Below are 25038 nucleotides of genomic sequence, written 5' to 3'. Positions count from 1 at the left end.
CCGTCCTCTATTTGTCTTTTCACACCCAATGAAGTCTGTGTCGGCAGATAAACGATAATAGATAACATTGATGTTACATATTGTATTGGTTTTAATCCGTTTGATACGCATCTCTGTCTTATCAACGTTAATCTGTCATAACATGACGCTGATGGAAACGACCTTATCTTTGTTGTCACCCTAATGAATGAGAATGGTGATGGTAAACCAATGACCACAATCGTCAAGAATCTGGGATTCGAAGTCATGAGTAGCGGATCCTGACAGCACTAATGGACTTTGAATTTTTATGCAACGAATTCAGTCGTTGCCTCCTTCCCCTAATTTGGAATCTCGAAACACACCATAGTAATCATTGTGCAGGCGGAATGTTCTAATTTCCTCAGCCCATCCTTCGAAGGGTTGTATTCCATTGCACCAATATCATTACGTACTTGGTTCTGGACTGAGACGGACCGAACATAACTTCAGAAATGAATTAGAATATAAGTAAATTGAAATATATTTTTTGAAGTTGCTGCCAATACAAACATTTACTTGATACAAAATTGACATGAGTATATTATAGACATGGAGCCACGTTTGAGATGTTGGTACTCCACACAATGATTAGTTCATATCAACTTTTACCGAACTATATAATTCAGACTCCTCATCTGCTATTCATTATGAATATGAACATGAAAATTGATTAACCATGCGTTAAAAGAGCAGCGCACTTGTTTAAACTTCAATTTTGATTTGATTAATCAAAACTAATGAGATAAGCATCTTCCGCTAATAGATAACCTCCCTTGAAATGGTTACACAGGTAAACCCGTTCACTGACAGTGGGTTTACAACCATATGCACTTATTTGGTCATTCATCACTCAGTTCATCATCTCAGCTAAATTAGGGGTCAGTCGTGTCAAACATGCTTCGGCCCTCAAGTGACTGATCACGTCATCAGGATAAATACATGAAATTCCCCGAGAAATAGACAGGTAGAAATGGGTTTTATAATGGATTGCAAGTAATTTACTTGGGCTAGGTGTTTCTTCACTAATCACATCTGTCTAGATACCCATCTGTATACAGCTGGACCTCTTAGCTTCAAAGGGCATTATTAACAGAGTTCTTTAGTTTGTTGTACAGAGTGATAAATATTTGGTCTTGACAGAGGAACTGTGTTAGTGAAATGAGGACGAAACAAAGGGCTTCATAACTACCATGTTAAAATAACACTTCGGATTCAGTAAACACAGCAATGCAAGCTAACTTTATACTTTAGTACCTGCATCTCACCTTGGATCTTGGAGTCCTACAAATGTGCTAATGTTAAACCCATCTGATTCATTTCCGGCGTATGTCGAGACGTTATAACATTTAGTATGAAATCGTGTCTGCATCTCACTTTGGATCTTGGAGTACAACTGTGCTGATGTTAAACTGATCGTATACCAAGCCATTATAACATTTATTATGAAATCACTGTTTTACAAATGTCAGTAAATAACTTAAGATATTTTGAACTAATTTATGACATTCAAAATAGAATTACTGATATCTGAAAATATGACTGAGATATAAAGAGCATAATTTCGCGTCCGCCATATCTTTAGCAATTTTGAAATTTATGTGAAAACGGTTTGCCACGCTGGTGCGTCTTATACTGTGAGTCTGTATGAAGACAGTGGTTTGTTTCAGGCAGGCGAGCGAGCTTTAGAGCTGAGTGTCCACCTATGAAGACAATGCTCTGTTTCAGGCAGGGCATTTGATTGGGTGATTTCAAATATGTGTAGATAAGGATTTTCCGGAGTTGCAAACCTCCGTATGTCAATATAATGTTCAGTGTGTGTCTTGGAGATACAGTAAACACGGGTTGTATGATCTCAGAACACGACCAGAAGCCTCCGATAATACTATTAACAAAAGAAACATCCAGCGACACTGTGATGAAAAAATGTAATTCCATTAAGGATAACCCGTACGTTATAACAAAGATTAGAAATGTATGAACGCATATAAACAACTAAACATAAGGAAGGATAACACTATAATGGATGAACAACTTCTTCTAAAAGCCTCTCGAAAAAGTTACAGCTAAACATGGAGATGGGAAATCCGAGCACTGTTCATTTCAAAGCACAGCTGAGTATGTTCAAATGTCACGCCGACCTGACCCGAGCGTGCCGCCGTGACCAACAGGTGCGCGGAATGTTTGGCCCACGTCCGAACAATAGCAACATAAACAACAACTGGCGGACATTGAATGTTAAGTGAATGTTATCATTCAGCTCACGTATTCCGATGATTCTGACCAGGAGGGCGGAGTGACCTGGTACATCACGCACTCCGAACAACGTCGATAACGCCTCCTTAATCTGGTCACGACGTGGGCTGTGACCACGCGCTGTTAAGAGATCGGATTCAATATCCGACGGTTGACTTAAGAGCTGTAGATATTCTGCCAATCTCTCAACAGCTGGAACACAAAGGATCGATGTCATTTGAAGGCTGGCAATATTGGTTAGAGAAGCGTCTTAGGAAGTGATTAATACTCAGTATCGACCCTTGTCGTACATACTTATGTCTCCCGTCTCAACTACACTTGCGGTGGGGTAGCCTAGTGGATAAAGTGTTTACTCATCACGCCGAAAACCCGGGTTCGATTCCCCACATGGTTCAAAGTGTGAAGCCCATTTCTGGTGCCCCCCGGCCGTGATTGTTGCGGGAATATTGCTAAAAGCGAAGTAAAAGAACCCTCACTCACTCTAGTTACACTCAGATTAGCTTCCCGCCTCAACGTGCCATATACAACTTTAAATGTTTACACGTAATATTTACAAATACGTCACATAGCTATAGCTTGCGGTCGGTCTTGTTTCCTAATTACATTCCCAATTTACCAGGGTTTGTGTACTCTCTATTACGACAGCTAATTTTTATAAAATTCTTTTCAAAGATTAAGAGGAAAACAAAAGTCACATACAGTTTATCAAGGTTATAAACAGTGGCCATGAGAATCCTAATGCCTGCATTCCACGTGGCATCATCCTCGCCAAACTCTCCTCGAAATTCGCGTGGAAGTCATGTGACCATGCTTTGAATGTAATTTCTCTTATTTCTTCAATTTGTATCGCTGAAAACCTCGGTAATGTGTCTGTTGTCTGATAAGGAATTGGAAACTCGATATGAAAACTTGTAGTTTTAGATTTGATATATTATGCAACGCCCAAATGTAATGAACACGGTTAATATGTAACGGAATTAAGTGACGGCGACATGTTTTGCATTAATACGAGTTGTTACAGAACACCATATCACAGCTACATCCATCACGTTCAAACTAAAGGCCAGATGATTTACAACTCAGATCTGAAAAATATCTTGATGTTAAATAACATATTTCGTTCCGCCCACGGATCGTCTTTTGTAGGTTCACATGTTCAGATCAGAATGCATGCGGGTCGACAAGTAACGGTGTTAGGTCATATTGTCGATACGGGTTCTACACGGTCCCACTTACCGGTAAAGTTAGAGAAATACAGTGAAGGTCCCACGGTCCCTCTTAACAAAGCAATCTTAGAGCTGTGATGTCGTTAGGCATTGTTGAAGGATATGCGTTCCTGAAAACTGTGTTGGCGCTGTGTGTCTTGTTGCTGTGGTTGACGTGTTGTGGCGTGATGTTGACTTTTTGTGGTGTGATGTTGACGTGTTGTGGCGTGATGTTGACGTATTGTGGCGTGATGTTGACGTGTTGTGGTGTGATGTTGACGTGTTGTAGTGTGATGTTGACGTGTGGTGGCGTGATGTTGACGTGTTGTGGTGTGATGTTGACTTGTTGTGGCGTGATGTTGACTTTTTGTGGTGTGATGTTGACTTGTTGTGGCGTGATGTTGACTTGTTGTGGTGTGATGTTGACTTGTTGTGGCGTGATGTTGACGTGTGGTGTGATGTTGACTTGTTGTGGCGTGATGTTGACTTTTTGTGGTGTGATGTTGACGTGTTGTGGCGTGATGTCGACGTGTTGTGGTGTGATGTTGACTTGTTGTGGCGTGATGTTGACGTGTGGTGGCGTGATGTTGACGTGTGGTGTGATGTTCACGTGTTGTGGTGTGATGTTGACGTGTTGTGGCGTGATGTTGACGTGCTGTGGCGTGATATTGACGTGTTGTGGTGTGATGTTGACCTGTTGTGGTGTGATGTTGACGTGTTGTGGTGTGATGTTGACGTGTTGTGGTGTGATGTTGACGTGTTGTGGTGTGATGTTGACGTGTTGTGGTGTGATGTTGACTTGTTGTGGTGTGATGTTGACGTTTTGTGGTGTGATGTTGACGTGTTGTGGTGTGATGTTGACTTGTTGTGGTGTGATATTGACTTGTTGTGGTGTGATGTTGACGTTTTGTGGTGTGATGACGTGTTGTGGCGTGATGTTGACGTTTTGTGGTGTAATGTTGACGTGTTGTGGTGTGATGTTGACGTTTTGTGGCGTGATGTTGACCTGTTGTGGTGTGATGTTGACTTGTTGTGGCGTGATATTGACTTGTTGAGGTGTGATATTGACTTGTTGTGGCATGATATTGACGTGTTGTGGTGTAATGTTGAAAGTTGTGGTGTGATGTTGACGTGTTGTGGTGTGATGTTGACGTTTTGTGGCGTGATGTTGACCTGTTGTGGTGTGATGTTGACTTGTTGTGGCGTGATATTGACTTGTTGAGGTGTGATATTGACTTGTTGTGGCATGTGACGTGTTGTGGTGTAATTTTGAAAGTTGTGGTGTGATGTTGACGTGTTGTGGTGTGATGTTGACGTTTTGTGGCGTGATGTTGACCTGTTGTGGTGTGATGTTGACTTGTTGTGGCGTGATATTGACTTGTTGTGGCATGATATTGACGTGTTGTGGTGTAATGTTGAAAGTTGTGGTGTGATGTTGACTTGTTGTGGCGTGATGTTGACGTGTGGTGTGATGTTGACTTGTTGTGGCGTGATGTTGACTTTTTGTGGTGTGATGTTGACGTGTTGTGGCGTGATGTCGACGTGTTGTGGTGTGATGTTGACTTGTTGTGGCGTGATGTTGACGTGTGGTGGCGTGATGTTGACGTGTGGTGTGATGTTCACGTGTTGTGGTGTGACGTTGACGTGTTGTGGCGTGATGTTGACGTGCTGTGGCGTGATATTGACGTGTTGTGGTGTGATGTTGACCTGTTGTGGTGTGATGTTGACGTGTGACTTGCCGTGATGTTGACATGTTGTGGTGTGATGTTGACGTGTTGTGACTGTGATGTTGACGTTTGTGGTGTGATGTTGACTTGTGGTGTGATGTGTGACTTTTTGTGGTGTGACTTGACGTGTTGTGGTGTGGTGTGACTTGTTGTGGTGTGATTGTTGACTTGTTGTGGTGTGATGTTGACGTTTTGTGGTGTGATGACGTGTTGTGGCGTGATGTGTGACTTGGTGTGGTGTGACGTGTTGTGGTCTGATTGTTGTGCGTTTTGTTGGCGTGATGACTTGACCTGTTGACTTGTGATGTTGACTTGTTGTGGTGTGATATTGACTTGTTGAGGTGTGATATTGACTTGTTGTGGTGTGACGTGTTGTTGTGTAATGTTGAAAGTTGTGGTGTGTGACTTGACGTGTTGTGGTGTGATGTTGACGTTTTGTGGCGTGATGTTGACCTGGTGTGACTTGTGATGTGTGACTTGTTGTGGCGTGATATTGACTTGTTGAGGTGTGATATTGACTTGTTGTGGCATGATGTGACTTGTTGTGGTGTGATGTTGAAAGTTGTGGTGTGATGTTGACGTGTTGTGGTGTGACTTGACGTGGTGACTTGCGTGATGTGACTTGTTGTGGTGTGATGTTGACGTGTTGTGGTGTGATGTTGACGACTTGAGGCGGATGTTGACCTGTTGTGGTGTGATGTTGACTTGTTGTGGCGTGATATTGACTTGTTGTGGCATGATATTGACGTGTTGTGGTGTAATGTTGAAAGTTGTGGTGTGATGTTGACGTGTTGTGGTGTGATGTTGACTTGTTGTGGTGTGATGTTGACTTGTTGTGGTGTGATATTGACTTGTTGTGGTGTGATGTTGACGGTTGTGGTGTGATGTTGACGTGTTGTAGTATGATACTGACCTGTTGTGGCGTGATAGTGAAGTGTTGTGCTGTGATGTTGACGTCTTGTGGCGTGATATTGACGTGCTATGGCGGGATGTTACTTTCTCTCTGGCTTGATGTTGACGTGTTGTGCTGTGATGTTGCCTTATCTCTGGCGTGATGTTGACGTGTTGTGGCGTGATGTTGCCTTATCTCTGGCTTGATGTTGACGTGTTGTGGCGTGATGTTGCCTTATCTCGGGATTGATGTTGACTTTCCTATGGCCTGATGATGACTTTTCTCTGGTGTGATGCCTACGTGGCATAACGAGATGTCGACTATCTTTAATGTGACAGTTACTATATAACTGAAATGATGACGAAACCACATAAAATCTCAACTCACTCACTCACTCTGAAGTGACATCTGTGTTAAAGTATCTCTTAGAGGTCGTGGACATAAAGATGACATATCACTGGCGTTAATAACATGTTTTTGAAGTGTACACGTGTCCCAACCTTTCTTATACGTGAGAGACGTTTCTGACATCAAGGTGCCTCATCACTGACAATAAATTAAGTGAGTGAGTGAGTTTAGTTTTACGCCGCTTTTAGCAATATTCCAGCAATATCACGGCGGGGGGACATCAGAAATGGGCTTCACACATTCTACCTACGTGGAGAATTGAACCCGGAACTTCAGCGTGACGAGCGAACACTTTACCCACTAAGGTACCCCACCGTCCCCGGCTATAATTTAAGAGTTCACACACGTACACAATCTTTGATTTCCCTTCAGACCAATTCAGGAATCGAATGTTATCAGCATCCTCCGGGGTCCTGTTCCACAAAATGATGTTAGTAGATACCCAAGAATTCTGGGTGTTACGAATCATCTTAACGCTGAGATGGAAAGAACCATCTCGCGAAGACAGCATGTGGAAACAGGTGGTCCAGGTGTTTGGAAACTCCTATGGTGTAATGTGTCTGTAATTGGAGAATCCTGCTGTACGTTTGTCATTAAGGAAACCCTTAAATACACCATGCAGGCAGCATTATTAGCCTGTGTATTCAATTACCGACATATTCAATATCATATAATGATATACGTTCTACGATAAGTAGAAGTCATGTTACAGCGTATGTCTGAGGTGGCGACATCATTCACCTGGTAATATGTGCATAAGTGTGCCAAATGTCCTGTTGATTAATGCAACATAACGTGGTCATATTTCATGACAAATACAACGTTTGCGTCTTACTGAGATGCAACATGATGCCATTTAGTTCGTAATCCTTCATCAAAGCATGATCATTGACAAAAATAATACATTTATGTTATATTCAAAATCGTGTTTGATTTGTTGGACAAGATTACATCGTTAGTGAGTTTAGTTTTACGCCGCACTTGGCAATATTCCAGCTATATCGCGGCAGCCTGTAAATAATCGGGTCTGGATCAGACACTCCTGTGATCAACAGCATGAGCATCGATCTACACAATTGGGATACGATGACATGTGCCAGCGAGCCGGACCAGTCGATCCCTTTAGACGCCTCTTACGACAAGCATGGGTTACCGAAGATCAATTCTAACCCGGATTGTCACGGGTCTTCTGAGGATGGTCAAGACTTGGTATGCATTTGCACTGACGTTCTATATAATCATAAAGTGATGCTTGCCTTATTACTATTCTTATTATTGCATTATTACTATTACTATTTGTGCTGCACACCAGTTTGCAAAACACGATAGGAGGGGTAGGTTTGGAAAGTCCGGGGTCCGGAGTGACCCTCCCTATCGAGAACCTTCTCAGGGTTACAACAATGTTATTTAAACCATAGGCAGAGCCCGTCTGTAGTGCAGTGGATGGAGCATCTGCAGAATAGTGGTGTAACGATTCATCGATATTGTCGATGTTTACATCGTCAACAACTCTGTGAACTGTAGAATACTTGTCTTCAAGTAACTGAAATATGCAGATATGTTTTGAACGATGTCTTAGCTTTGTTAAGAAAGGGAACAAAGACAAGATAAAATTTAGATAGCAGACTGAAGAGTTTTTTTCAGTGATTCTGAATTCTGATATAAATTACATTGAGTTGTTTGTGAAAGCATTGGTGTAGAAACACAACTTCCCAAGGGACCCTTCACTTTCATATATATATATATATATATATATATATATACACACACACATATATATATATACATACATATACACAAATACATATATATATATACACATACACACACAAACACACACATATATACACACACACACATATATATATACATACATACACACAAATACATATATATATATACACATACACACACACACACACACACATATATATATATATATATATATATATATATACACACACACATATATATATATATGATCAAGGTATACTGAATATGTTTGACTGTACTTTCTTAAGCATTAAATGCTGAAACGTTATTAGATGAACAACTTTTTAAGTGTTTGTGAATGTAACACAAGTTCTGCTGTAAAACAAGTTTCAGTCATGTATCTACCATATCTGTTCTGTTATTAGAAATTGTAAAGTATTGGGATATGTATCGTATCGCCACCATTGTATCGTGATGATAATCGTCTCGCGGGTTCCTTGCCAATACTTTCATGATATATCGTCTTGCCTTATTAAACTGGTATCGGGATATATCGTGTCGCCACTTAGGCCACGATACACAACTCTACTGCAGAAGGTCAGCGGTTCGATCCCCGACAACGTCAGATCAAAGACGTTAAAATATGGTTCTTGTTGTTTCCCTGCCTAGCCCTCGGCACGAAGTTTAAAACACGAGGAATCCTGTCAGTATACTCGGTCTAGGTAGGGTATCCATGGCATCTCAGTGGGCTGTTACTGTAAAGCGGCATTTGGCCGGAGAATCACGCAAACACACGCGCACACATACACGCACGCAGACAGACGCACACTTGACAAGAATAATAACCACCGCCCGTTTAATAACTATCATTATACCTTATCATACAGATCATTGTTGAAAATGTTTGTGCATTTGCAAATAACCATGACATCCAGGAGTAAATAGCAGAATGCTCCATAACTGTTCTGGTCAAACGTGACACAGGCCAAATCTTGTGTTGTGTCAAGATATGACTCAGCTAATTGGCAATCCAGCTTAATAACCATTCTGAATAATTATAACTGAGAAGAAATCTATTATTCTGGCAGAAATGTCCGGACGATGACCATGTCACTGCAGTGGTCATGCACTGGTCAAGTGTTAATAAGACGTGTCCACCACGTGGCTTTCTGAGTGGCCTTGTCAGCTTGATATAATTATAATCAGACACGAATATCGGTACATTCTGAGCATTCTTTCACAGTGCGTCATGCATTTATATGCATGTATGTAACGTGCATAGTTTATAAAGTCACTCTTAATGATGTGTTATATATGTGGCCGACCTTTCTCAAACGAGTGGGCTCACATTAATTATGAAATTATTTATAGATGATGAAATAATTTGCCCCATGTGTAGACACGTGGGTGTAAAACACAATTTTGTAGAAGGATTCTAACTTTCAGAGTGGGTTATGTATTTTTATTCTATTAATGATGCATGATCGATGAGAATTATCCGGTTAGAGGCTCCCGTCCAGCGCTTCAGATGGTGAGATATTGGCTCATGCCAGTCAGCACATCCCTGTTCTAAATATTTACCTAATCTATCTCATACCTGCTAAAGTAAATTAATCCTTCAGTATTCATGCTCCATGTTTACCATACTCTCTATCCTGTTATTCCGCCCAATTCTCCCCTACCCATTCACGTCACTGTCCTGCGTTGTTTAATCAGCATCTTTGAGTCACTGCGATATTTAAACAAGGAGACGCTTATACGAAATAACTCAGTTCATATCAATGACAATAAACCTTGGGTTGAATGCACTGGAATGCCAAGAGTTGACTCTTGAGGACATTGGTCAACATGGGACTGACCAGTGGCGGCTTCAGTGACGTCAATACCTCCATTGAATACGATGAGTCTTCAAGACTTGCATTATTGTGTCTAGTAAGAAAGTGTGTTCTAATATACCCTGGCTGGTGCAAATTTGTTTATTTTCGTAATTATCTTGGCAAATATTTGATTCGAGCTCGATACAATATGGTTCTGGCATGCCCAGTGGTAGCAACACAAATATGGCGTGGCTGACGTCACAGCCGAGAGACATGCATTTTGAGATATTACACGTAAACTGAAGTAAACTGACTAGGGGTCCAATGTATTTTTTTAAGAAAACAAAATTGATGACATAACGGAGGATGGTCTCAGGCACAAGTTAAGTTTTCAGATTGCTGGATGTGCTTCCGAATCGCTGGTATATTAGACTGACGCTTTGTCTTTAAATGTACATGTATGTACATATAATTTTGACAGAAATATTAATTCCATTTGATTTCGAAATGAGCCTCACTGAGATGGGGAATCCTGTAACGTGTCCACATGCTTTATTTAGGGCTTTTGTATTGCAGAAAGTTGGGCGAAGTGCCAATAAGGTGGTTCGAGGACTGCGAGACACGTACTACCGGCACGCGACAGGTAAGGCAATGAAATAACACCCTGGGACTGCGCCCGCTGGTCAGTTCGCGCAGACCTCTGGTCACCACGCAAACTGGACGAACGTTTCACACGAGAAACGCATTGGACGATCTGGGTGAACTGTTTGAAATGTCGACGCTGACTCAATTTGGGTACAATGTGCTGCATGTCAAGAACTGGTGTATTATATTCCTTGCCGAATAGCAAGTTCAAGCACAGTCACTGAAGACGTGATAGGAAAATGAAACTTTATCATGTTTTTTTCTTATATTTATTTTTATTTACTGCCTGCGGGTTTGTTTGAGAGGTGTTATTCAGTAACCTAAACGAGATTAGTTACATACCTAATGTAATTTAGCGTCAGGTTTATTGATAAATACAAACTGTACTCTGCATGTTCTTAAGTAAATGAATATTTGCGTCACAAAAATGTGTTGCGTCCTAAGGTCCAGGAACCTATATTGGCTACGGAAACATTATCACCCTGGCCATTTCTCTGAGCGCGTGTGTTTAATTGCCCGTGAGCTGGTATCACCAAAGTGGTTTCAACCATCTTAGACCTGCACTGCGTAGCGTATCACTCATGTACTGTTTGTTCGTTTGGCTGCAGGGGCGGTGGGGGTAGCCTAGTGGTTAAAGCATTGGCTCGTCACGACGAAGACCCGGGTTCGAATCCCCCCATTGGTACACTGTGTGAAGCCCATTTCCGGTGTCCCCCGCCGTGATATTTCTGGAATATTGCTAAAAGCGGCGTAAAACTAAACTCAGTCAGTCAGTCAGTCGTTTGGCTGCAGGTTGTATGATGTAAGAATAAGCCTTGACCTACCTACACAGAAAACGTCATGCCACTAGGCTCTGATATCATATTACTGCCGTGAAATACTGTTCAAAGTAGCTTTAAAACAATCGCATTTACTGGGAAAGAATTAAAGAGATTGTTTAAAAGCCGATCTGTTTTACCAAGAGAGTTATTTAAATGGACTCATAAATGAATGGATAATTTTTATGCAGTTCTTGTTACATTAAGACAGTTACTGTATTGTAAAAGCTGGGATTTCGAAGTAAATACAGAAACAAAAATATATACAACCTGAACTCTAGCTGACATCTAAAAGTTTGCATTGCTCAGAATTTCAAAAGTGCTATGCACTTTGTAACACATAAGCTTTAAGCCCATATGCGTGCCATATCCCACTTATTCGAGGACCCCAGTCGTAATCTCACCTTCTATTGTGTTCTCGCTGGCCTTTCCTGGACACAAATGTCATGCCCCCTTGGCCTTATGTCCAACAACAACACAATTACGTGTAATCAACAACGTGTTATTCATACCACGGAGTGAATAAAACTTGGTATTTGTGTAAGATGTATTGTGTTGAGATCATAAACAGCTGCCAGAGGGAACACGTGCAACCAAGTGTTGGTGCTGTCGCACATGGCTGGTGAAGGTATATTTTACGGCACTTCACATTCTTCATAGGGTTCTTGTCCATTTCGCTGGCGATTTCGTCATTTGAGTTGAAGAACTATGTTGCCATGAATAATATTCAATATTAAAATCCCCATTATGATTACTGATGTTACGGTACTATTAAAAAATGCTTGTAGTTTTGATAATATTTTGCCATTATTGAAGTTTGTGCGGTCGTTTCACTGTGTGGTCAATATTGTCGGCGGTGGGGTAGCCTAGTGGTTAAAGCGTTCGCTCATCACTCCGAAGATTGGGGTTCGATTCCCCTCATGAGTACAATGTGTGAAACCCATTTCTGGTAACCCCCGCTGTGATATTGCTAAATGCGGCGTAAAACCATTCACTCCTTGTCAATTAAACACTGCCATCGTGGTGTATGTATATGTGGTTTTTTATGTTCATGAGGTCATAACTCGAGCATCCCCTTCAATGTGTTCAAATTGCTACAATATTGCGTAGATCAATGTTCATGACATCAGGGCGGTGGGGTAGCTTAGTGGTTAAAGCGTTGGCTCGTCACGCCGAAGACCCGGGTTCGATTCCCCACATGGGCACAATGTGTGAAGCCCATTTCTGGTGTCCCCCGCCGTGATATTGCTGGAATATTGCTAAAAGCGGCGTAACACTAAACTCAGTCAGTCAGTCAGTCATGACATCAACTACAGGCTTGGATCCAGACTCAATTATTTTCGAAACTCTCTCTGGTGGCTGGAACAATGCTGCAAGCGACGTTAACAAACAAACATACAAAATACAAAATAGATGGAGGGAGTATGATGGTGCACTTATAAACAATACAAGGTGCTGCAGAAATGGTCTTACCTTCGGTAAAATAGCCGTGAACATCCGGGTTAGAATTGGTTTTCAGTAACCCTTGCACAGACTGACTGACTGAGTATAGTTTTACGCCGTTTTAAGCAATATTCCAGCAATATCACGGCGGGGGACACCACAAATGGGGTTCACAAATTGTACCCATGTGGGGAATCGAACCCGGCACTTCGGCGTGATGAGCGAACGCTTTAACCACTAGGCTACCCTACCGCCCCTTGTCGTAGGAGCAGGCTAACTTGATGGGGTGGTCAGGCTTGCTGGCTTGGTTGACACATGTCATCGTTTCCCAACTGCGAAGATCGTTGCCGATACTGTCAATCAGAGTATTGTCTGATATAGATCCGATTATTTACAAACTGCCGTCATATAGCGTTCAACAACAAACAAACCATTGGGAAACAATTTGCGCCTGGTAGAAAACAGTAACCATTTGACTCGTATCCTTGAAAATATCGCGAAATGATTGAGGAGTGTATCTTTTGAATGCTCTTACATAAATCTACCTCTTTCTTCATCGTATGTATATGTATGTGTGAATTGAGAATAACTCCGATTACAAGTATCAGTAAGAGTGGTTTACATTGTTTAAACCATTATCAATATTCACCTAAAACACCTAAAATTCTTATAAACATTGTATAGTCAAACGTATTTTGAAAGAAACTCACTGATGCTCAACTATGAATACACTGTGTGAATCGTCCGTGTGAAATGTGGTCTCTGAGCCTTTCGCACGTGCAGCTCGCTCTTTGCCGACTCAGCTCATGAAATGCATGCGCAAGTTCAATTAATCTTGAACCCACCCCAGCACATTGGTCAGCTATCCACAGTGTATATTCGTCAGCTATCGATGCTGACTTCGTTGGTTCGAATACACCTGGCGAAGGTGACAAGGTGGAGGAGGGAAGAAAAACTGACCATTCTTAGGCACTGTCAGAAACACAAAGGAACCGAGGTTAAAAGTCGTAACGGCGTTTCATATTCTAAGTTGAATTTGACAGAACATCCTGCCAGCGATCAGTCAACCTATTGCCGGCAAGGTGTCACGAAGGGCCGTATAATCCCAGCTAGGCTCTCACACATGGACCTGACCCGGCAACAGAATGACAGGTATGTTTAATAGCACGTGATGACTGACTCTGAAAACACTTTCCAGGGCTAATTTGTTTGTTTGGAACTTTTAATTTCTATTGCAAGTATCACCTATTTGCTTTTTGCTTTGATAAGAACATGTAGGGTAAGATATGCCCCACCCTTAATTTTAACGAAAAATATATATAGGAAAGACTAATATATATATAATTTCCGTCCGTAACCCCGGTGTTTATTATCAATCTATGCCTAAACTTTTATGTAGATATTTCTTCATTGTCGAGATTACTCACCCGTTAATTTATATTTTCACCCATATTTCAAGCTGGGGTTACCCATTTAAAATGATTGTACAGTCTAAGTAAGCTTATTATTATTTATACTGCTATACTGAGTCTAACAAACCCCAGTAGAAGGTTGCGTCAGCTAACCTTTTCATGAATTGACCAATGAGAACACACCTTATCAAATCGCTAAAGTTAACATTCGCACATACCGTTTGAAGTTTTACCTCGAAAACGTTTGTACTCGAACTATTCCGAATGCTATTTTCCGCACGATCGCTTCCGAGTAATACACATGGAGGACGCCATTATTCACAACAGTGAATAAACATTCGCTGAAAATTGTGTTTTTCTCAATATTCTTGCGGAAATATAAGCGGTAAGAGCTCCTCCCGTTCCCCCATCCCAAATAATGTTTATAAATTAGCATATACTAAAATTATTAACAAAACTTAAGAGAACAATTACTAGAGAACTCACAAAAATGACTGAGTCCAAACTTTAAGTTAGAGTTAGGTTTAGGGTTGGGGGAACGGAAGGAACTCCATCATGACGGTGATGCCTGAAGTGGGTTCCATATATTGTACTCATGTCGGGAATCGAACCTGTACCATCAGTATAACGAACGAATGCTTTAACCACTGGATACCCCCTCCCCTGAAAATCAAATTGACCTCCACGCTGCCATTACCTGCATACATGTTTAATCATTACATCCATCATAGCTTGTACAATGGTAACATTTGGATGGATATGAACATTCTCACAAGCCACCGTCATATCCCAGTAATCCAAGTATATCACGTGATCTTGTAAATGCTGCAACTCCGATCTTAAAATCGAATCATACACAGGTCCAAAATAATCGTCCACAAATCCCGCCTTGTTCAAACCATGAAAAGCATGAGGTCCTTTAATGGCGACCTTGACCTTTGGCGCTCGAGCAAATAAATGTTCCAGCGATCCTGCGAGTCTTCTGACATGAGACCTGAATACACCTTCCGGAAACGCATTGAAATGTACATACAGGTGTATGATATATATGTCTGTTGAAAATGGTGTTACAGCATCTAAATACTCATGCGCAGCTTTGTTGACATCCGGGCTATGCCAGATCGACCCGTGGTGAAACGGAAGTCCATGCGGGCCCCAAAATATGGACATGTTATGAGATCTGTCCTCAGCCAAAAGAGGCTTATGTGGGTGTAAAATTTCTCCGGATGCATATTTTCTTACTATGTGTAGTTTTTGTGAGATGAATTCAAGCCACTGTCTGAGGGTCGAATCTCCGATTAGCCACAGACGTCTATTAGCCAGGCACGTTGTTAGTCGTGTCACGAATGTGTTGTTTGTTTCCAGATAACCTTCACCTGACAAGGCATGACCTTCACCTTGATGCCAGTTCCAGTTCAGAAAATAACCATGTGTTTGTGACCACGTCGAACGGTACGTAGATATTCGTGTTCCAATAGACCCCTCTTGTTTCGACTTTCCTGGAGATTATAGGATTAAATCATGATTAGGTTCAAAGGGCAAATACCACAAAAACAATTCAAACGTCAAAGGACACTTGACTCCACAAACTGACCAGAAATGGTAGTTGTAGGTTACCATTTGCCCAAACTGGTTCAGGAAACGTTCTTGATCGATAACAAGGGAAAGGATAATCGTTGGATGAAGCATTGGCTTTGCTTATTGATAACAAACTAATGAATATAACGGTACACTTCAATACATATATGTTGACTGCGGGACCTTGGTAATCGGGATATAATGAGAAATTCCTCTATAAAAGTCGCAATACGATTAAAACATATAGTCGCGACACACAGTCAGCGATCTATAAAACCACTCAGCCACCGCGTCCACAAGCCACACACCGAGATGGCTGAGTGGGTTAGATCGCGTCCACAAGCCACACAAATCGATGGCTGAGTGGGTTAGATCGCGTCTACAAGCCACACACCGAGATGGCTGAGTGGGTAAGATCGCGTCCACAAGCCACACAAATCGATGGCTGAGTGGGTTAGATCACGTCCACAAGCCAGACAATTCGATGGCTGAGTGGGTTAGATCGCGTCCACAAACCAGACACCGAGATGGCTGAGTGGGTTAGATCGCGTCTACAAGCCACACACCGAGATGGCTGAGTGGGTTGGATCGCATCCACAAGCCACACAAGTCGATGGCTGAGTGGGTTAGATCGCGTCTACAAGCCACACACCGAGATGGCTGAGTGGGTTAGATTGCTGGTTTTGTGTGCTGGCGGTTAGGTGCCTTACTCTGAGAGTGTGGACTCGAACCCCGGATGGAATACTAGTATCTGTATTTTACTGAGAAAGTGTAATCCCAAATATGACATTTATTTGTATGGCAAGGTTGCAACACGATAGATCTACCAATACGATAGGTCGCGATATCATTAAAATATCCGTAGTACGGACGAGGTCCGGTGCATGCATATATTTCCAGAAGTGGAAATAACCCATTGCCCGACGCCCCAGTCCAGTGTTTTTTTCTGTCGGGCAAGAAAATTTGTATATCACACTGTACCGGTGTCCAGTTGACTTTCCAATGTTAATTATGTTGTTTATTTAAAAAATCAACAAGAAAATCGGCCAGTATAGTGGAAACATTATCAGGGCAAGTAATTTTACATGTGCCACCGGAGTACACTAGCAATTTTAAAGTTATTTCCACCCCTGATTTCAAACGTCTATAGTAACGTCACGATGAGTTATAAACGTCCATGGTCAGGTCACGATTAGATGATAATAGTAAGGCGACAGACATATCTAGCAAATCCTTTAAACAAATTATATTCATGTGCTTAACAGATAATGTATGAAAACAGTCAGAAACCCAACCCATTTCCCACCCCTTAAACCACCACACTGAAAGTCATCCGTCGTTCAGTGACTGTTTATCTAACTGACCACTGATATTTCCAGACCAGAACACGCCAACCAGGTGAGTTACTTACCCTTGACGACCTTCACCTCTAACCGTCCCGGTATATTCTGATGAAACAGCTCTCTGGAAGTAAACGATTCCACACAATCAAACCTTTCATTGCGTAATAGAAAGCGTTATGGATCCGATAAACGCGGTTTCATGGTTCAATAGATATGCAGGTTCACCTATCAGAAACGGCTGAAATAAGCTGCAGATATCGATTGAATGATTGTGTGATATTGTAATACGTTTATTCTCGTAATCCCACCAACAGGTGGTGCAAGAATATGAATATATACACATATTTATATGCACAAATAGGTCATATCACAGAATTACGTCTAAATTACTTTAAGCATCGTAATTTCTAAACAACACGTATGAAAAGAAATAACAGATTCTTCAAATGTTTTGTTACACGAAAGCAATCTTTTTAGTTTGGGTACGTTCGGTCACTTCTACACTGATTTGGGCAAGTATAATATTCCCTGCTGGAGAAAAGCTTCACGTCTAAACAGGTAGTGAACGTCGTCTCCAACTGCTGGAGATTATCAGTTTACATAATCCTTCCTCTCTGGGGATATTGGGACAGCGACCAGTTTTTAGAGGTTAAAGATAAGGAATGTTAGTAAACACATTTTGCAACATGAGATCATTTTCAAAACAGTGTTTTTATTTAATATATTTACTAGTGAGTGAGCGATTTTAGTTTTACGCCGGTTTTTAGCAATATTCCGGCAATATCACGGCGGAGGACACCACAAATGGGTTTCACACATTGTACCCATGTGGGGAATCGAACCCGGGTCTTCGGCGTGACGAGCGGACACTTTAACCACTCGGCTACCCCACCGCCCCATATATTTATTAGAGCTTCTTTTTGGGCTGTGTTATATTGAGCTGTATCAGTGTGGTCAATTGTTTTCCACAAACCTTTGGAACTAGCCATGGCGTGGAGAATAGAAAAGGGTTTTTGAAAACTTCAGTTAGTCCATAAATATTTATTGATATGGAAACAACAGATATTCATGGTAGATGTTCATATCTTCCCGTGCTAACAAACGCTCAGTGTCTCAGTCATGGTTTGTTTTCAGATTGCAGTTCACGTTGACATTGCGCTCACATAAATTCGGCGTACCTTCTGTATAACGCTCTAATTGTGATATTCTAGTTGTTTTACTGTCCTTCGTCGACAGGTTTTTATAATATGCATATATTCCATTTCAGTGCCAAATATGTTTTCGTCACGATGTGGCTGCAATTTTGCCGATGTGACGTTAAATAATAACTCACTCACTCACTCTGTATAACGCATGGAAGCCTGGAAGGGACAATGCGACAATATCCCTTCGAGGATTCCATAACGTGTAACCCTCAACTGGCCTCTAACAGTATTGTCCTCGTAAAACGTCTACCACTTTGATTTCTGTGAAAAAAAGATGATTAAAATTGGTCCCTTTTGATGGGGAGTGGACGAAAGCTGAAACTGATGCAGACGTTTAATAATCTAATTGACATGAACCCCACGAGGCCAGTAAAATAGCACTACACAAACAAAAGAACTTGATCAGGGATTCGAACCCTGGATCATAGGATCCTGACATATTCACACAACACCATAAACGATTTGGCCGTCCATGAATCACGAGTATGAAAAAATGAGACATTTTATCCCTGCAATTAAATCACTTTTGTATTGCTGGATTATCGTTTTAAGTAAAAACTGTAAAATCTAATTTTACTTGGAATGCTATTTGGTACGGGCCCAAACCACATTTAAGTAAGAGGATTGTTATTCCTGAGTTATTGTATCAGACCAGGTCGCCAAGTCCATCGCGAAATGAAAGATGCTTTTGTTCTGGAGATATTCTGATGTCAGCCTTCAAAAACAATTCCGATTCATTTCTCTATCAACCCCAATTCAAAAACTTTCATCTTATCAAATCAAAACCACCACAAAACAAAAATATACACTCGATTGTTGACCGTTTTGGGTTAATCCCATACATTTCAGAAATATCTAAATATCCCCTTCAATATTCTAGCACGATCTTAATTTTCCGCATTCCGAACTCCCCCATTATATCCCTTTTCGAAATACAGATGTCGGATTGAATTCCCTGTATGCTTCGCCTAATCGTATCGAGAATGTAGACGCTTCGGTGATGCTACAGGAAGTACTTTGGACTGGGATATCAGGCCTTCGCCCCGATAACTGTCGTTTCGGAGAAAAAGGTTTTACTTTTTGTAATTGTTGCATTTTTTCTACATACTCACTTTATAAACATTTTCTTCTCATCTTGTGTGAACCTTCCTGCCTGCCCAGGGGGTGTACGTACAGCAACCCAATTGTGACATTGTAGATTCACGGGGTGTCCGCAGTAGAACGGTAGACCTCCGACATCCTTGCTCAAGTTGCATAACTTGCTGAACCCTCGGATTTGAGGGGATGGAAGGCAGGGAGTTTCTTCGCTAACGCCGCCCGTTTCAAACCTGGCCATCATGGTGTTCAGACTACCGTTACTGTGGAACACCCGGTGAAACATATTAATCAACTCCTTTGGTGCTGCTATAGCTGCCATTACTGTCACGTTGCCAGCCCACCTTGGAATAATCGTTGCCGTATACGTTCCATTTTGATTATCAATCACACTTCCTGCTGCGCATGCGCCTTTTGCTACTTCCTTTATCCACACGCGGACAAGGTCACCGCCACTTGTCATCGGCAAACCGCGCCCGTTGAAAGTTTGTATCCTGACTTCAATTTTCTCACCGATTGCATAAACATGTGATTTCGACATCAGCTGTAGTTTGGATTCGGATGCCCTGGCACAGTTCAAGGGAGAAAGTTCATGTTTTTGAAATGGGCGGACAGAGGAGTTAGCTCCCTTGAGCACATGGTGGCTATTGGTAGGTTTAGCCTTCCTCTTTGAAATGGAGTGGAGATGGAAACGAGGCTTCGGTAACACTCGAAAATTTCTTTGGTTTCTGAAAATAAGCTAGTATGGTTATGACAGTTTACCCACGTGTAAAAGTAAGCCTTAAAATATGCCGGCTATGGGTTTTAACAAAATCTGTTGATGCATTGTCGACAATCAGCATAGACCATATGTAGCTTGCATAGCAATAATTACACAAAACGTAAATAGATTGAGTAAGCATACACTCGGTGAAGATCTGGGTTTAAATTGGTCTTCAGCAACCCATGCTTGTCGTAAGCATGCCATAAACATACATATGTGTAGGTCGACAAACTGTCTAAGCAGACATGTGTGTCGACCAACAATCCGTATCATATATGTAGGTCGACAATCCGTCTTAATACCATGTGTGTAGACAGACAATCCGTCTTAATATGATGTGTGTAAATTGACAATCTGCCTAAACATATTATTATACGTCTGTAGACAGACAATCTGTCTTAATATCATGTGTGCAGGTCGACAAGCAAGGCAACCGGCAACCGGCAACCGGCAACGGCATGTATGTAGAAAAGCGATTTGTCAAAACCGTATTGCACAGGGCAATGGTTACTCATTAATGTGACACCGAAATAAATTATAAGGACACACTGAGGAGAATACTCAAGTGTAATAAAGTCTTTTCCATCTTAGAGAATGTAAACAAGATGATTGTACTACTTACTGCAGTTGGACCAGGTTGTGCACACACCTCTGATAACTGCTCCACTGGACAGTATCCGGGCTAAAGAAACCAGTAACTCATGTGAAGGAGCTCAGGAGAGACACAGGACAGTCAGTCACATCAACACAGGGAAGAATGAGCTCAGGCGAGACACAAGACAGTCAACATCCACGCGTCATGTCGCTATACACACAGTCAGAATATCTCAGGAGAGACGGACCGTCATCCACGCGTCATGTCGTTATACAACACAGATCAGAAGAATGAGCTCAGGAGAGACACAGGACAGTCAACATCCACGCGTAATGTCGTTATACAACACAGATCAGAAGGTCGACAACAACATCCACGCGTCATGTCGTCCGACAGAAGAATGCTCAGGAGAGACACAGGACAGTCAACATCCACGCATCGTTTACAACACAGTTAGGTCAGGTAGAGGACAGTCAACATCCACGCGTCATGTGTATACTATCAGAAGAATGATGGTTCTCATAATGACATCAGGAGAGACACAGGACAGTAAGTCCCAGGAAGGTTGACTCAGACAATATGCGTTGACATTAATCAATCACCACCTGTGACTAGTCAAATATACTGAGGTTTGTTTGATGGTTCGCAGCCAGGGACGACAATATTGACCACAGCTAGTCAAATATATGAGTTTTGTTTGACGCAGCGTTATTGACCACAGCAGCTTCGCCCACTGTTTATGGTGTGACAGCAGTCCCACTAATCGCTGTGCCTGCTGCGAGGCCGTTCACTGATCCATTTAGGGTCGTGTTTTGGATCACTGAGACTGTAAGGGTTCGAGACTTATATTTACAGTAACTGACACGTAATTGATTGTTGTTTGGAAATATATGCATGAGATATGAGTAGTTCACAATTTGAATGGTGACAAGAATCAGGGAGGCAAAAAGAAAGCATCGAGAAGTGAGTGAGTGAGTTTAGTTTTACGCCGTCTTTAGCAATATGCAAGCAATATCATGGCGGGGGACACCAGAAATGGGCGTCACACATTTTAGCCATGTGGGGAATTGAACCCGGGGCTTCGGCGTGATGAGCGAACGCTTTAACCATCAGGCTTCCCCACCGTCCCGGATGGAGAAGTAATATGTGAACCTCGACTTGAAGTCATTGGTATCACTGCGGTTCAGATTGTTGTGTGCGTGTGATATTTTTCCTTAGTTTTCCTAGGCTGTGGGGGTGGTTGATGAAGGATTTACGCTTTATTATTTTGGTAAACACAAACCTTTACGTATGATTATGGGGCGAATCTTGGGTGCACACCGACTCTGGATCTCTATAACTGTAGAAGACTACGAGTTTTCAATCCTAATTTGAGATGAACAGTGGATCAATGAGCAAGAAAGGAATGTTTCACAATTTAAAACCACAAACCTTTCACGCATTAAAGCAGTATGATGCTGGCCTGGTTTGTCGAGGCAACTAGTTTATTATGTATGCAGCTAAAGAACAAACCGAAACATGAGAGTCTCATTTACCAATTCAGACAATGACCTACTTTTCAGTCGATCCGAATTTTGTCGTGTGAAAGTGACAAGAGACACTACAAACAACTATGGTTAGCCTAAATTCCAATTCCTTGTTTCATAATTAAATGATATTTACAAATTAATTTTGATTTGAAAGTTTTAAAAAAATCGTCTTTCTATATTTTATGTCAGGTTTAGGCAGCATGTCAGACTGCCCCTGTTTGAAGAGGTCATGCAATGATTTTCATTTCATCTGGCTCATTGGTTACACCTGTTATGTGTTTATTGCGCTTATTAAATCTATATTTGTAACGTACAGTGTGATTGATATAATATCAAATTCGTAACAGACCGCCAAACTTTTCCAGCGGCAGAGCCTCGTTTTGAGATTTCCGCGATTTCCAGATTTCCGTTTGTCAGAGCACGTTGTACGACAGAGCACAGAAGGAGCGTAGTGTTGCAATATACAAGTGGTTGGATGTATCAAATAATACTGATTAATATCTATATATCCAGTTGAATGAATTGGTGTCAAACATTCTGGACTGGTCATTGTACTAAGTTGCGCAATAGGACGGAACCCAGTCAGCAGGAAACGAGACTGTTCTGTGATGAATGTTTTGTCTTGGATCATTCTGAAAACGCATATATACACCGGAGTTCAAACATCAACGTGTATTTTTCTAAACTACGTCGATAAAGGCTGATGAGGTCATTAGCACAGTGGATTGGCTGATTACATGTTTCTCCATAGTGTTGTTCATGATATCAGTCACTGGGTTGTCGAAGCTGGTCATTTTCTCTTTGTTGCGCAACCCTGTTTGCGCTTGCGCAACAACAGTTTCGTATATGCGAGGCGAAGCGCTTCAGTTTGCCTATGCTGCAAGGAAACATCAGTGGACTCAAATAGATGTGAACGCTAACCTACATGTAACAGATCGGTGCAGCACCTGCCGCCACGCATTGTGTACGATGATTCGGAGTATGTCTGGTGGGACCACACTGTGGCATGCTCCCCATCGCCCTTGACAACACTGCAGCTGTCGGCGTCGTCGTTGCAACATATATCCTGTCTTAATATAACTACAAATATTTTTGAAAGCAACACTGCATAACTGTAAGCGGGTTGTTGCAGTAGGTATTGCAGACTGTGGCATGACTGTTGGACGTTGTGTGGTTAGAATGTTGTGCCACAGCAGTAGTGAGTGAGTGGTTCCACGCCGCTTTTAGCAATATTAGAACAATCACACAGTTTTTCTGTCAGCCAGCTGTTTTATTGGTCAGTGAGAATTAGAACCCGGTTTTCGGTGTGATGAGCGAAAGCTATAACCACTAGGCTACCCCACCGCCCATCACTATAGCAAGACTGTAGTAATAGAACTGCGACAGCTGCTGTATGGCGAGTGACTGAATGAGTGTAGCAGAATTTTTTTTTAGCAATATTCGAGCAATATCGCGGCGGGGGGACACCAGAAATGGGCTTCACATATTCTTTGCACCCATGTTTGGGGTCGAACCCGGCTCTTCGGCGTGACGAGCGAACGCTTTAACCACTACGCTATCCTGCTGCCCCCTACTGAATGGAACAGCTACAACACTGGCTTATCCGTGGAAAAGCTGTTGTCAGACCCCTGCATCAGTGAGGAAAGGCTAGAGTGATATTGCTTCGACACAGCAGGAGTGAGTGAGTATGGTTTTACGCCGCTTTTAACAATATTCCAGCATTATCACGGCGGGGAACACCAGAAATGGGTGTCACACATTGTACCCATGTGGGGAATCAAACCCGGGTGTTCGGCATGACGAGCGAACACTTTAACCACTAGGCTACCCCACCGCCGCACACACAGAGCAGGAGGAACGTCCAGGTGGTGTTGAGAGACGCGCTTTGCTGCTGCAACACGGCTGGATACTGTAATAACCCTGCAACAACGATTGCAATGCTGTTGAAAGTCTGTAACAAAACTTATGCACTTTTTTACTGTAAATGAGTTGTAGATATTTTATGATTTGTTTGTTTGCTAACACCACAGTATTCCAGCTATTTAGCGGCGGTCTGTAAATAATCGAGTCTGGACAATCCAGTGATCAACAGATATTTTTTGTACTATTGTCATAGGACTGTTTGCTTCATGAATGTACAATAGATTTAATGCTGCAACATTAACAATGTACCTTAACTCTTGCGACGTATTGTAAGACAAATACCACGTAAACACATCTGTAATATGTCTGTAGGTTGACTGTATGAGTGGGTTGGGTGTACGTCATACTAGACCCGCACTGTTAGAAATCTAAACTTGACCATGGCATTCGACGTTCTATGATGTAAAATGAGACGCCGAGTTGCTCCCATGAACAATTATAATCGAAGTACGTAGATTCTTTTTTCCGATAAAATAAATATAGGTTATCACGCTCGTGTGTTTTGGGATGGTTAATATCTTGCATTAGGAATAGTTGTATTTAGCGAGCCTTGGCGAGCTAAATACATATTGTTTATTCCTAATGCAGGATATTAACCATCCCAAAACACACGAGCGTGATAACCTATTTATCATACAATGTCGTTTTTGCTT

General features: G+C 41.8%; 1 protein-coding gene across 1 annotated transcript; it reads right to left on the bottom strand.

Moving 5' to 3' along the window:
- Positions 1-14872: 14872 nt before the first annotated feature.
- LOC124274680 (NXPE family member 3-like) lies at positions 14873-20985 on the bottom strand. The gene is made up of 4 exons (XM_046710048.1): positions 20961-20985; positions 19593-20303; positions 17344-17396; positions 14873-15853 (listed from the first exon to the last, which is right to left on the bottom strand). The coding sequence occupies exons 2-4, from the start codon at positions 20114-20116 to the stop codon at positions 15048-15050; spliced, it is 1383 nt and encodes a 460-aa protein (XP_046566004.1). The 5' UTR covers positions 20117-20303; positions 20961-20985; the 3' UTR covers positions 14873-15047.
- Positions 20986-25038: the final 4053 nt, after the last annotated feature.

The sequence above is a fragment of the Haliotis rubra genome, unplaced genomic scaffold (genome assembly GCF_003918875.1).
Source record: "Haliotis rubra isolate DU_JTF1 unplaced genomic scaffold, ASM391887v1 Scf193, whole genome shotgun sequence".
In the NCBI taxonomy this organism is placed as follows: domain Eukaryota; kingdom Metazoa; phylum Mollusca; class Gastropoda; order Lepetellida; family Haliotidae; genus Haliotis; species Haliotis rubra.
The sequence above is the reverse complement of the archived record's forward strand: the minus strand, read 5'-3'. Positions and strand labels throughout refer to the sequence as shown.